This window comes from Phocoena sinus, chromosome 14 (genome assembly GCF_008692025.1).
Source record: "Phocoena sinus isolate mPhoSin1 chromosome 14, mPhoSin1.pri, whole genome shotgun sequence".
In the NCBI taxonomy this organism is placed as follows: Eukaryota; Metazoa; Chordata; class Mammalia; order Artiodactyla; family Phocoenidae; genus Phocoena; species Phocoena sinus.
The window spans coordinates 89,594,007-89,606,960 of record NC_045776.1 but is presented as its reverse complement, the minus strand read 5'-3'; the positions used below and the strand labels follow the sequence as shown (position 1 = coordinate 89,606,960).

The 12,954-nt window shown below is 38.6% G+C and overlaps 1 protein-coding gene across 9 annotated transcripts in view; it reads right to left on the bottom strand.

Annotated features, from left to right (window-relative positions):
• ZNF84 (zinc finger protein 84) overlaps window positions 1-12,954 on the bottom strand; it is a 35,291-nt gene that overhangs the window by 18,001 nt on the left and 4,336 nt on the right. For 8 of the 9 annotated variants that reach the window (XR_004345497.1, XM_032603494.1, XM_032603495.1 and 5 more), the window contains one exon: window positions 12,297-12,483. Coding sequence is in view for 8 of the 9 variants with exons in the window: in XM_032603494.1 (XP_032459385.1) it covers window positions 12,297-12,311 (15 nt within the window). In the remaining variant the exon portion in view is untranslated. Of the gene's footprint in view, window positions 1-8,338; window positions 8,484-12,296; window positions 12,484-12,954 lie in introns of those variants that run through there. The other variant, XM_032603490.1, reaches the window with a different exon arrangement.

Here is a 12,954-nt window from a genome sequence, read left to right as displayed (position 1 = left end):
GCAACTTAAAAAAATCGAGAAGAAAGAACAGAAATGGCAAATATATGGGCAAATAAAATACACTATTCTCCTTTTCAGTTCTTTAAATGTGTCATGGTTGACAGCAAAAATCGTAATGTTTTCTGATGGAGTTTTCAGTGTATGCAGGTGTAATTGTGTAACACAGTTACGATATAAAGGAAAGAGGGTGAGGGGCCTAGACAGTGGTGAGGTTTCTACATTCCTATTCAAGTGGCAAAATAAAATTTAAAACTTTGCACTTCAACCAACGTAATTGAAAAATGAAATGACAAGCCACAGACTGAAAACAATTATTTGTAGATCCTATTTCTGATAAAGAACTTGACCCAAGAGCTTATTTTAAAAACTCAATAATAAAAGATAAGTAACCCAATTAAAAAACAGGCAGAATATTTGAATACATTTTAATACAGAAGATACAGAAATAGCTAATATGCACATGAAATGATGACCAACATCATTACTTATTAAGGAAATGCATATTAACACCACAATGAGACACGACTTCATGTTCACTAGAATGACTATAATCAAAAAGACACAATAACAAGTGTTCAAAAAGTTGTGGAGAAACTGGAACTTCATACTGGGAGAAATATAAAACGTTCAGACACTGGAACTGTGGCAACTTCTTTAGAAGTTAAATATAATTTTACCATACAACCCAGCAATTACACTCTTAGGTATGTACCCAAGACAAATAGATACATGCTCATACAAAAACTTGTACATGATCCCAGAGGAGAAGAGAGAGAGGACCTGAGAAAATATTTGAAAAGATAACAGCTGAAAATGTCCCTAACCTGGGAAAAGAAACAGTCACCTAAGCCAAGAAGTGCAGAGAGTCCCATACAGGATTAACCCAAAAAGGGACACACCAAGACACACTGTAATCAAACTGACAAAAAATAAAGATGAAGAGAGAATATTAAAAGCATTAAGGGAAAAGCAACAAATAACATACAAGGGAACTCCCATAAGACTATGAGCTGATTTTTCAGCAGGCCAGATTTTTCAGCAGGCCATATATGGCACGATATATTTAAAGTGATGAAAGGGAAAAACCTACAAACAAGAATACTCTACCCAGCAACACTCTTGTTCAGATTTGATGGAGAAATCAAAAGCTTCACAAACAAAAGCTAAAAGAATTCAGCCCCACCAAACCAGCTTTACAACAAATGTAAAAGGAACATTTTTAGGTGAAAAAGAAATGGTTACAACTAGAAGAAAACTGTCAAACAAAAAAGCTCACCAGTAAAGGCAAACACACAGTAAAGGGAGGAAATCATCTACACACAAAGCTAGTAGGAAGGTTAAAATACAAAAGTAGTAAAATCATTTATATCCACAACAAGCAGTTAAAGGATACATAAAACAATTAGATGTAAAATATGATATCAACAACAGTAATCGTGAGGGAAGGAGAATACAAATGCAGGGTGGGGTTTTTTTTTGCGGTACATGGGCCTCTCACTGTTGTGGCCTATCCCATTGTGGAGCACAGGCTCCGGACGCGCAGTCTCAGCGGCTATCGCTCACGGGCCCAGCCGCTCCACGGCATGTGGGATCCTCCCAGACCGGGGCACGAACCCGTGTCCCCTGCATCGGCAGGCGGACTCTCAACCACTGCACCACCAGGGAAGCCCCCAAATGCAGGGTTTTTTAAATGCATTTGAAATTAAAAGATCAGCAACTTAAAACAATCACATATATACACAGTCTGATATACAAAAACATCATGGTAACTGCAAACCAAAAAATCTATAATAGATACACACACAAAAAAGAAAAAGGAATCCAAGCATAACATTAAAGACAGTCATCAAATCACAGGAGACGAGAACAAAAGAAGGGGAAAAAAAGACCTACAAAAACAAATCCAAAACAATTAACAAAATGGCAATAAGAGCAAACATATTGATAACTACCTTAAGTGTAAATGGATTAAATGCTCCAATCAAAAGGCGCAGAGTGGCTGAATGGATAAAAAAAAAAACAAGACCCATATACGTACTGTCTACAAGAGACCCACTTCAGATCTAGAGACACACACAGACTTAAAGTGAGGGGATGAAAAAAGGTATTCCACACAAATGGAAATCAAAAGAAAGCCAGAGTAGTAATACCTATATCAGACAAAATAGACTTTAAAATAAAGACTGTTACAAGAGACAAAAAAGGACACTACATCATGATCAAGGGACCAATCCAAAAAGAAGATATAACAATTGTAAATACATATGCACCTAACATAGGAACACCTCAATATATAATGCAAATATTAACAGACATAAAAGAAGAAATCGACAGTAGCACAACAATAGTAGGGGACTTTAACAGCCCACTTACATCAATGGACAGATCACCTAGACTAAAAAAATCAATAAGGAAACACTGGCCCTAAAGAACACATTAGACCAAATGGATTTAATTGATATATACAGAGCATTCCGTTCAAAAGCAGCAGAATATACAATCTTTTCAAAAGCACATGGAACATTCTCCAGACTACATGCTAGACCACAAAACAAGCTGGGTAAATTTAAGAAAACTGAAGTCATATGAAGCATCTTTTCCAACCACAATGTTGTTGAGGCTAGAAATCAACTACACGAAAAAAACGGCAAAAAAAAAAACAAGCACGTAAAGGCTAAACAACATGTCACTAAACAATCAACAGATTACTGAACAATTCAAAGAGGAAATGAAAAAATACATAAAGACAAATGAAAATAAAAACACGACAACCCAAAACCTGTGGGATGCAGCAAAAGCAGTTCTAAGAGGGAAGTTTATAATAATACAAGCTTACTTCAGGCAACAAGAAAAATCTCAAATAAACAACCCAATCTTACACCTGAAGTAACTAGAGGAAGAAAAACAAAACCCAAAGTTAGTAGAAGGGAAGAAATCATACAGATTAGAGCAGAAATAAAACAGAGACTAAAAAAAAATAGAAAAGATCAACGAAACTAAAAATTGGTTCTTGAAAAGATAAAATTACTCATCAGGAAAAAACGGGAGAGAGCCCAAATCAATAAAATGAGAAATGAAAAAGAAGTTACAACCAACACCATAGAAATACAAAGGATCATAGGCATGTAGGTATATACTACATGCCACTATATACCAATAAAATGGACAACATAGAAGAAATGGACAAATGCTTAGAAAGGTACAATCTCCCAAGACTGAACGAGGAAGAAATAGAAAATATGAACCAACTACCAGTAATGAAATTGAATCAGTAATTTAAAAACTCTCAATAAATAAAAGTCCAGGACCAGATGGCTTCACAGGTGAATTCTATCAAACATTAGAGAAGAGTTAATACCCATCCTTCTGAAACTATTCCAAAAAACTTCAGAGGAAGGAAAACTTCCAAACTCATTCTATGAGACCATGATCACCCAGATACCCAAACCAGACAAAGATGTCACAGAAAAAGAGAATTACAGGCCGATATCACTGATGAACATAGACACAAAAATCCTCAATAAAATACTAGCAAACCAAATCCAACAAAACAGTAAAAGGATCATACAACATGATCAAGGGGGATTTATCCCAGGGATACAAGAATTTTTCAATATCCACAAATCAATGTGATACACCACGTTGACAAATGGAAGAATAAAAACAACATGATCATCTCAACAGACACAGAAAAAACGTTTGATAAAGTTCAACATTCACTTTGATAAAAACTCTCCAAAAAGTGGGCATAGGGGGAACATACCTCAACATAATAAAGGCCATATATGACAAAATCACAGCTAACATCATACTCCATGGTGAAAAGATGAAAGTATCCCCTCTAAGATCAGGAAAAAGACAAGGATGCCCACTCTCACCACTTTTAGTCAACATAGTTTTGGAAGTCTTAGCCACGGCAATCAGAGAAGAAAAAGAAATAAAAGAAATCCAAACTGGAAAAGAAGTAAATCTGTCACTGTTTGTAGAAGACATGATACTATACATAGAAAGTCCTAAAGATGCCTCCAGAAAACTACTAGAACTCATCAATGAATGCAGTAAAGTTGCAGGATACAAAATTAGTACAAAGAAATCTCTTGCATTTCTATATGCTAACAACAAAATATCAGAAAGAGAAATTAAGGAAACAATCCCATTTACCATCGCATCACAAATAATAAAATACCTAGAAATAAACCTACCTAAGGAGGTCAAAGACCTGTAATCTGAAAACTATAAGATGCTGATGAAAGAAATTGAAGGTGACATTAACAGATGGAAATATATACCGTGTTCTTGCATTGGAGAAGTCAATATTGTTAAAATGACCATACTACCCAAGACAATCTACAGCTTCAACGCAACCCCTATCAAATTAACAGTAGCATTTTTCACAGAACTAAAACAAGTTAGTATTAAAATTTGTATGGAAACACAAAAGACCCCAAATAGCCAGTAAAGAATCTTTAACAGAGCTGGACAAATCATGCTCCCTGACTTCAGACTATACTACAAAGCCACAGTAATCAAAAAAGTATGGTACTGGCACAGAAACAGACATATAGATCAATGGAACAAGATAGAAAGTCCAGAAATATACCCACACACTTATGGTCAATTAATCTACAACAAAGGAGGCAAGAATATACAATGGAGAAAAGACAGTCTCTTCAATAAGTGGTGCTAAGAAAACTGGACAATTACATGTAAAGGAATGAAATTAGGTTCTCTAACCATATACAAAAATAAACTCAAAATGTATTAAAGACCTAAATTTGAGACCAGATACTATAACATTCCTACAGGAAAACACAGGCAGAACACTCTTTGACATAAATCGCAGCAATATTTTTTTGGATCTGCCTCCTAAAGTAATGCAAATAAAAGCAAAAATAAACAAATTGGACCTAATTAAACGTAAAAGCTTTTGCAGAGCAAAGGAAACCAGAAACAAAATTAAAAACAACCCACTGGGACTTCCCTGGTGGCGCAGTGGTTAAGAATCCTCCTGCCAATGCAGGGGATACGGGTTCAAGCCCTGGTCTGGGAAGATCCCACATGCCACAGAGTAACTAAGCCCGTGTGCCACAACTACTGAGCCTGCTCTCTACAGCCCATGAGCCACAACTACTGAGCCTGTGTGCCACAACTACTGAAGGCCACGCACCTAGAGCCAGTGCTCCACAAGAGAAGCCACTGCAATGAGAAGCCCATGCACTACAACGAAGAGTAGCCCCCGCTCACTGCAACTACAGAAAGCCTGCGCGCAGCAACTAAGACCCAACACAGCCAAAAATTAATTAATTAAAAAGAAAAAGACAACCTACAGAATGGGAGAAAATATTTGCAATCAATGTGACTGACAAGGGCTTAATTTCCAAAATATACAAACAGCTCATACAGCTCAACATCTGAAAAAAAACAAACACCCCAATCAAAAAATGGGCAGATGACATAAATAGACATTTCTCTAAAGAAGACATACAGCTGGTCAAAAAGCACATGAAAAGATGCTCAAAAAGGCTAATTATTAGAGAAATGCAAAACAAAACTACAGTGAGGTATCACCTCACACCAGTCAGAATGGCCATCATCAGAAAGTCTGCAAAGAGTAAATGGTAGAGAGGGTGTGGAGAAAAGGGAACCCTCTTGCACTGTTGGTGGGAATGTAAATTGGTGCAGCCACTATGGAGAACAGTATGGAGGTTCCTCAAAAAACAGAGTTACCATATGATCCAGCAATCCCACACCTGGGCATATATCTAGAAAAGACGAAAACTCTAATTTGAAAAGATACATGCACCCCTATGTTCACAGCAGCACTATTTACAATAGCTAAGACATGGAAGGAACCTAAATGTTCATCGACAGATGAATGGATAAAGAAGATGTGGTACATATACACACAGTGGCACACTATTCAGCCATAAAAAAGAATGAAATACTGCCATTTGCAGCAACATGGATGGACCTACAGATTATCATGCTGAGTGAAGTCAGTCAGACAGAGAAGGACAAATATATAATATCACTTATATGTGAATCTAAAAAAAGTAATACAAGTGAACCTATTTACAAAACAGAAATAGACTCACCAACATAGAAAACTTATGGTTACCAAAGGGGAAAGGAGGGGAGGAATAAGTTCAGAGTTTGAGATTAACAGATACACACTACTATATATAAAATGGATAACTAACAAGAATCTACTGTATTGCACAGGGAACTATATTCAATATCCTGTAATAACCTATAATGAAAAAGATTCTGAAAAAGAATATATATACACAAATACGTATAAATGAATTACTTTGCTGTAACCTGAAAGACGACATTGTAAATCAACTATGCTTCAATTAAAAAAAAACAACAAAATGTGTAAATATTCCAAATGTCCATCAAGTGGTGAATGGATAAATAAAAAGTGGTATATCCTTACAATGGGATACTATTCAACAATAAAAAGAATGAATTCCTGACATATGCTAAAGCACAGATGGACCTCAAAAATACTATTCTTATTGAAAGAGACTAGACACAAAACGATTACACATTTACATAAATCCATTATATGATATGCCCAAAAGGAAAACCTATATAGAAAGTAAGCAAATTAGTGGCTGCCTCAGGCTGGTGATGGGAAGAGGAACTGACTGCAAATGTCACAAAGATCCTCTCGGGGTGATGGAACTCTTCTAAAACTGGATTGTGATGATGGTTACACAACATAAAGTTACTAAAAAAAAAAAAATCACTGAATTGTACACTTAAAATAGGTGGATCCTACTGACATCATAGTACAATAAAGCCGTTAAAAAGATAATATTAATAAATGTATGCCAACATATTTGACAACTTAGATGAAACAGATATATTTCTTGAAAAATAATCTACTCTGAAGTGACACAAGAGGGCTTCCCTGGTGGCGCAGTGGTTGAGAGTCCGCCTGCCGATGCAGGGGACGCGGGTTCGTGTCCCAGTCCGGGAGGATCCCACATGCCGCGGAGCGGCTGGCCCCGTGAGCTGTGACCGTTGGGCCTGCGCATCTGGGGCCTGTGCTCCGCAGCGGGAAGGGCCACAACAGTGAGAGGCCTGCGTACCGCAAAAAAAAAAAAAAAAAAAAAAAAAAAAAAAAAAAGTGACACAAGAAAAAAGGTCTGAATTAGTCTGTAACTGTTAAAGGAATTAACCCTCACATTTTAAAACCTTCCTTCAAAGAAAATTCAACGTCTAGATGGCTTCAAAGGTGAATTCTTCCCAACATTTAAGGAACAAATAAAATGATCTCAAATAAATTCTTCTAGAGAACAGAGAAAAGAGTGCAAACTTCTCAACTCATTTTATAAGGCCAGCAGACCTCTAATCCCAAATCAGACAGGAACACAACAAGAAAAGAACATTACAAGTAAATAACTCATAGAATCAAAATTCCTAACAAAATATTAACAAACTGAATCTAGCCATGCATAAAAAGTGTAACATAGCCTGACCAAATGAGGGTTCCTTCATCTGTGCAAGATACCAATTCAGAAATCCCTGTCATATTAACAGAATAAAGGAGAAAAGCCATTATCACCTCAAGATGAAGAAAAGGTATACGGTGAAAATCTGTTCAGTGTAAAATACTATCAACAAACTAGGAATAGAAGGAAATTTAATCTGATAATCATAATCTACAAAATACGTACAGGTAGCATCATACTTTATGGTAAAATACTGAGTACTTGCTCTCTGAGGACCAGAACAGCACTGTCCAGCAGAATTTCTTGTGACGACTAAAAGGCTCTATATCTGCACCATCCAATACGGTAGCCACTAGGCACCAGTGTCTACTGAACACTTCAAAGGTGACTAGGCACCGACTTTTCTATTTTATTTAATTTTAATTAATTTAAATGTAAAGAGCATGTGTAGCTAATGGCCACCTGTTGGATAATAAAGACTGTCTGGTCTTTGTCCCAGGTTCCTGCGATGGAGCTTCCTTTGTAATTCGTGGTGGGCCCCTCCTGAGTTTACGGAACAGGTAACTCATGGTGGGCTCCTGGAGTCTCCAGGTGGGCGCTGCCCATGCTGGAAGTTCCAACCATTTGATTGGAGGGTTGGGGCTTTGAGGCAGACGCTATCAGCCCAACCTCCAGGCTGGAGGCTGAGTTCAGTCACGTGGCTGTGATTTTATCAATCACACCTACACAATGAATACCCAGTAAAAACTCCGGATACTGCTGCCTCATGTTAGCTTCTTGGGTGGTAAACAGACATGGGCCAAGAGGGCGATGTGCCCTGATTCCATGGGGAGAGGGCGCAGAAGCTCCATGTTTGGGACCCTGCCAGACCTCACCCTGTGTGTCTCTTCATTTGGCTGATCCCAACTTGTGTCCTTTATAATAAAACTGCAGGGGCTTCCCTGGTGGCGCAGTGGTTGAGAGTCCGCCTGCCGATGCAGGGGACACGGGTTCATGCCCCGGTCCGGGAAGATCCCACATGCCGCGGAGGGGCTGGGCCCGTGAGCCATGGCCACTGAGACTGCGCGTCCGGAGCCTGTGCTCTGCAACGGGAGAGGCCACAACAGTGAGAGGCCCGTGTACAGCAAAAAAAAAAAAAAAAATGCAGTTTTAAGTATAGCACTTTCCTAAGTTCTGTGAACAATTCCAGTGAACCTGAGGGGGTCATAGGAACCCCCCAAATTTGCAGCCTATTGGTCAGAAGTGCAGGTGACCTGGGGACCCCGAAACTTACAGCTGGCAACTGAAATGAAAGCACTCTTGTTGGGGATGGTGCCCTCACCCTGCAGAGTCTGCACTAACTCCAGGTGACTGGTGTCAGAGGTGAGCAGCTGTGATGTGCTATGTAGTGGACAGTGCAGGCCTAGGGCGAGGCAAGGGTGTTCCCAATGCCACCTCTAGTCCATAAGGTACTGCAGGTACAGTACTGGCCAGGAGGTCAGTACAATATAATGCAAGGAAAGAGTATAAATATTGAAAGGAAGATGTAAAACTGTCATAGATGGTATGACTGCATAAAGAAAATCCAAAAGACCTTACAACAACTAGAATTAGTTAATTGTGGATATTCTTCTTTCATAAACATCAAAACTAATCAACTGGTCTCACAGAGATAAGCTACAATGTAGAATCTTCAACTATATCAATGAACTTCTCACACTGTTACATTAAATATATTGTTTTATCTTTCTCCTTAAATGGATCATTTACCCACTAATGATTTTATAAATCATGCATTGGTCATGTGGAAAACGCTGGTTCCCTGAGTTTACATCTTCTCATAAAAAAATGGCTTTACCAGTTAATTCTGAAAACATTTAATGCAGAAATAATTCCAATTTTACTAAACTCTTATAGAATATGGAAGCAACTTTTGATAAACCTTCTGATACTAACATGACCTTGATAACAAAATCCAATAAGGGTATTGCAAGAAGGGAAAAGCAAAGGCCTACTTACACATGAACACTGATGTGAAAATCCTAAACAATGTTACCAAACTACTATATTAAGCAAAACATAAAGAAGAAAATATATCAAGACCAAGCTGGAGTTTATCCCAAAATTTCAAGGTTGATTTAATATATTTTTTTAAAGTCACAGATATTTACTACTTTAACAGATTAAGAAAAAACATAATATCACCTCGATAGATGCAGATAAAGCATATCTGTAAATGGAAGAATGTATATAACAATACCTATAGATAACAGAAAAATCCAACAGTTAGATTAAAAAGCACGTTTACAGTTTTCAAAAAGAAGGACTAGATTTCATAAGAATATAAAAGTTTGAAAAAGAACAAACAGATGAAACAAAGAACAAATGAACACACCAAAAATTGAAAAATAATCAACAATTATTTGTTATAGAAAGTCTCATCAAACTAGGAAGTCAGTGGAATTTCTTTTTACTAAAAAAAAGTATTGCTGATATTTTTATAAACATGGAAAATCTAATCAAATCTAAAGAAAAATTATTAGAATTAGTAAATGGGCTTACAAAGTTCCTGAAAACCAAGTCAATATGCAAAAATCTAGTATATTTCCATGTTTTGGCAACAAACACTTTTAAAACTAATGACTAAATTTTAAGATACTAATTGCAATTCTGGGGCAGAAAATGTACAAACTGACCCTTGATATATCTTGTCATGCTAGAAAGCTGCATTCTAGTTAACAAAGAAATGTTACAAGGAGGGTGTTACCCTTTTGCAGCCCCTAATGAAATAATCCATCTGGGCAACGATCATTTAAAGCCATCAACAAGGGACTTCCCTGGTGGTCCAGTGGTAAAGAACTGCCTTCCAATGCAGTGGACGTGGGTTCGATCCCTGGTCGAGGAACTAAGATCCCACGTGCCACGGAGCAACTAAGCCCGTGCGCCACAACTACTGAGCTCAGGCACCTCAATGAGAGAGCCCTCATGTTGCAAACTACAGAGCCCACGCACCCTGGAGCCTTCCCAGCACAACCAGACAGAAACCCGATCAGACCGAGCGCCCTAACAAAAAGATCCCGCATGCCTCAACAAAGAGCCCGTGTGCCACAACTAAGACCCAACACAACCAAAAAAAATAAGGAGAATAAAGCCATCAGCAAGACAAAGAGAGACAAGTGGGCTTTATGCACCTCCTGAAAGAAGTACCACCACAACCTCTGAAGCACTCTTGCCAAAAAGTCACACTTAAATCTGATCAAGCCTCAAAGTGGAACTTCCTGTGGTGATGCAAATTTTCTTTACCTGTGCCACCTAATTCGTGGCTGTCCAGTCTGTGGCTACGGAGCACTTGAAACGTGGCAACTGTGCCAAAGGGATTTAATTGAATTAAGTTCAAACAGTCATATGTGGCCGGTGGCTTCGGGACTGGAAAGTGCAGCTCTGAATCTACCAGTTCACAGGAAACACAGATGGCAGAACACACCAACAACACTGGGGGGTTTAATCAGTCAAACGAGGACATTATCCACCAAGCCACTTAGTCAAAGCCTTCAGACCGTGGGAAACTACAGATGAACGGCCTGGCTTCCTCAACAGATAGTTTGGACAGAAAAAAATAGGCAGAGCCAAGATCCAGACGCAGATCAATCAACTGCACTGTACGAACTTTACTTAGATTCTGATTCAAACAGAGGACAGTTTATGAGACAACCGGGTATTTGATAATGGCTGGATTTGGTGATATTGAGAAGCTACCTTAATTGCAGAGAAGGCTGCAATTGCTAAGTGACAGAAGCAAAACACAAACGAGTATACACAACAGCAGACAAAATCAAATGGCAGTGTTTAAGGATAAACACTTAGGAGTAAAATTATACAGAAAAGCAAGGAAATCGTTACAAAGGATGGAGTCCTGGCTCCGTCTGTCAGGAGGGAGAAGTTGTGATTGGGAAGGGGGCACAGGAAGGGCCTCATTTAGGCTGGGAACACTCTATTTCTTGAAATGAAATGGTGACTTCATGGGTATTCATTTGATAATACATTAAGCTGTACTTTTACATTTTATGAACTTTTCTCCATGTGAATTCTGCTTCACAACTAAAGAGGTAAATAAATAATTTAAATAATTACGGGGACTAAATTCTGCTTTGGCATTTTCCCCGTGGGTCACACTCTGTGGAAAACTATGAAAAATGGCTATAATACCATGTATTTATTACAATCTTTCTCCTAAGGACATTACCCACTATATCATTTATTCAAAGGCTTCACCAAGGAATGACCAAGAAACATTTACTTTCTATGAAAAATCAGTTTGCTTTTTCCTTTGGATAATGCAATTCATATAAACATACTCATTACACCTGTCAAAAATTTGAGAACCAAGTTTACAGCTCAAATTCAATAATTATGTAGGACAGTAAGGCTTATAAAAATTGAAACTTTAAGAATTTCTCGGGCTTTCCTGGTGGCACAGTGGTTGAGAGTCTGCCTGCCGATGCAGGGGACACGGGTTCGTGCCCCGGTCCGGGAAGATCCCACATGCTGTGGAGCGGCTGGGCCCGTGAGCCATGGCTGCTGGGCCTGCGCGTCCGGAGCCTGTGCTCCGCAACGGGAGAGGCCACAACAGTGAGAGACCCGCGTACCGCAAAAAAAAAAAAAAAAAAAAAAAAGAATTTCTCGAGGCCCCATAGTTAACATATCGCTGCTTCAATTTTGTCCCAACTTGGATCTTCCATTCTGAGGGTATTTTCCCCTGATTTCTTAACCATTTATTCTTTCCTTTTTCACTAGTGGTCTTACACACCTCTTCTAATTCCCTGGAAAAATAATGAGGAATAAACATGAACTCACCTGTAACATGGTCATTTCTGCTGCAAGATAAGTAGCAAGTCTGAGATTTGTTCTGTCCTGCAGCCTCCGCTTCTGCCCCGAAGCTCTGGTGTGAGGCCTTTTACACTAGGAATGACTTTCTGCTTCTGGGAACGCGTTTCTTATCTCACACGAGCAGACTTATTTGTGTGGAACCAGGATCTGTGGACTTGGGGACAAACGAACTTCAACTGGTATATTCACGCTGCACCAAAAATCCTTTCCTCTCTTGCTAGGAACTAGGAATTCATGATCATCTAAGGCCAGAGTGTGTTTCCTATATAACTGAAACAGGACTACCAGGGACAGAAACAGAACGTAACGTAAAAGAACAGCAGAAGTCTCTGCACACAAATAAAGAAGGACCAGCAGTAAGTAATTCTGAGATCCAGTCAGTGTGCACTGAGGACAGTGCGGAACAGGTGCTGTGAAGGACATGACAGCTCTGTGTTAGGCAGATGGAATTTTGGAAAGCTTATGTGATTTGTATTATAACAGATCTGAGTTTCAATCAACCCTTTCCCTTTGCTGGCTTTGTGACTTTGGGGAAAAACGAATAGGAAACTAAGGCTTATTTTTCTGAGCCTTAGTTTTCTATTAAAATTTTCTATAAGTTTCCTAATTTATGTCTGCCAATCCT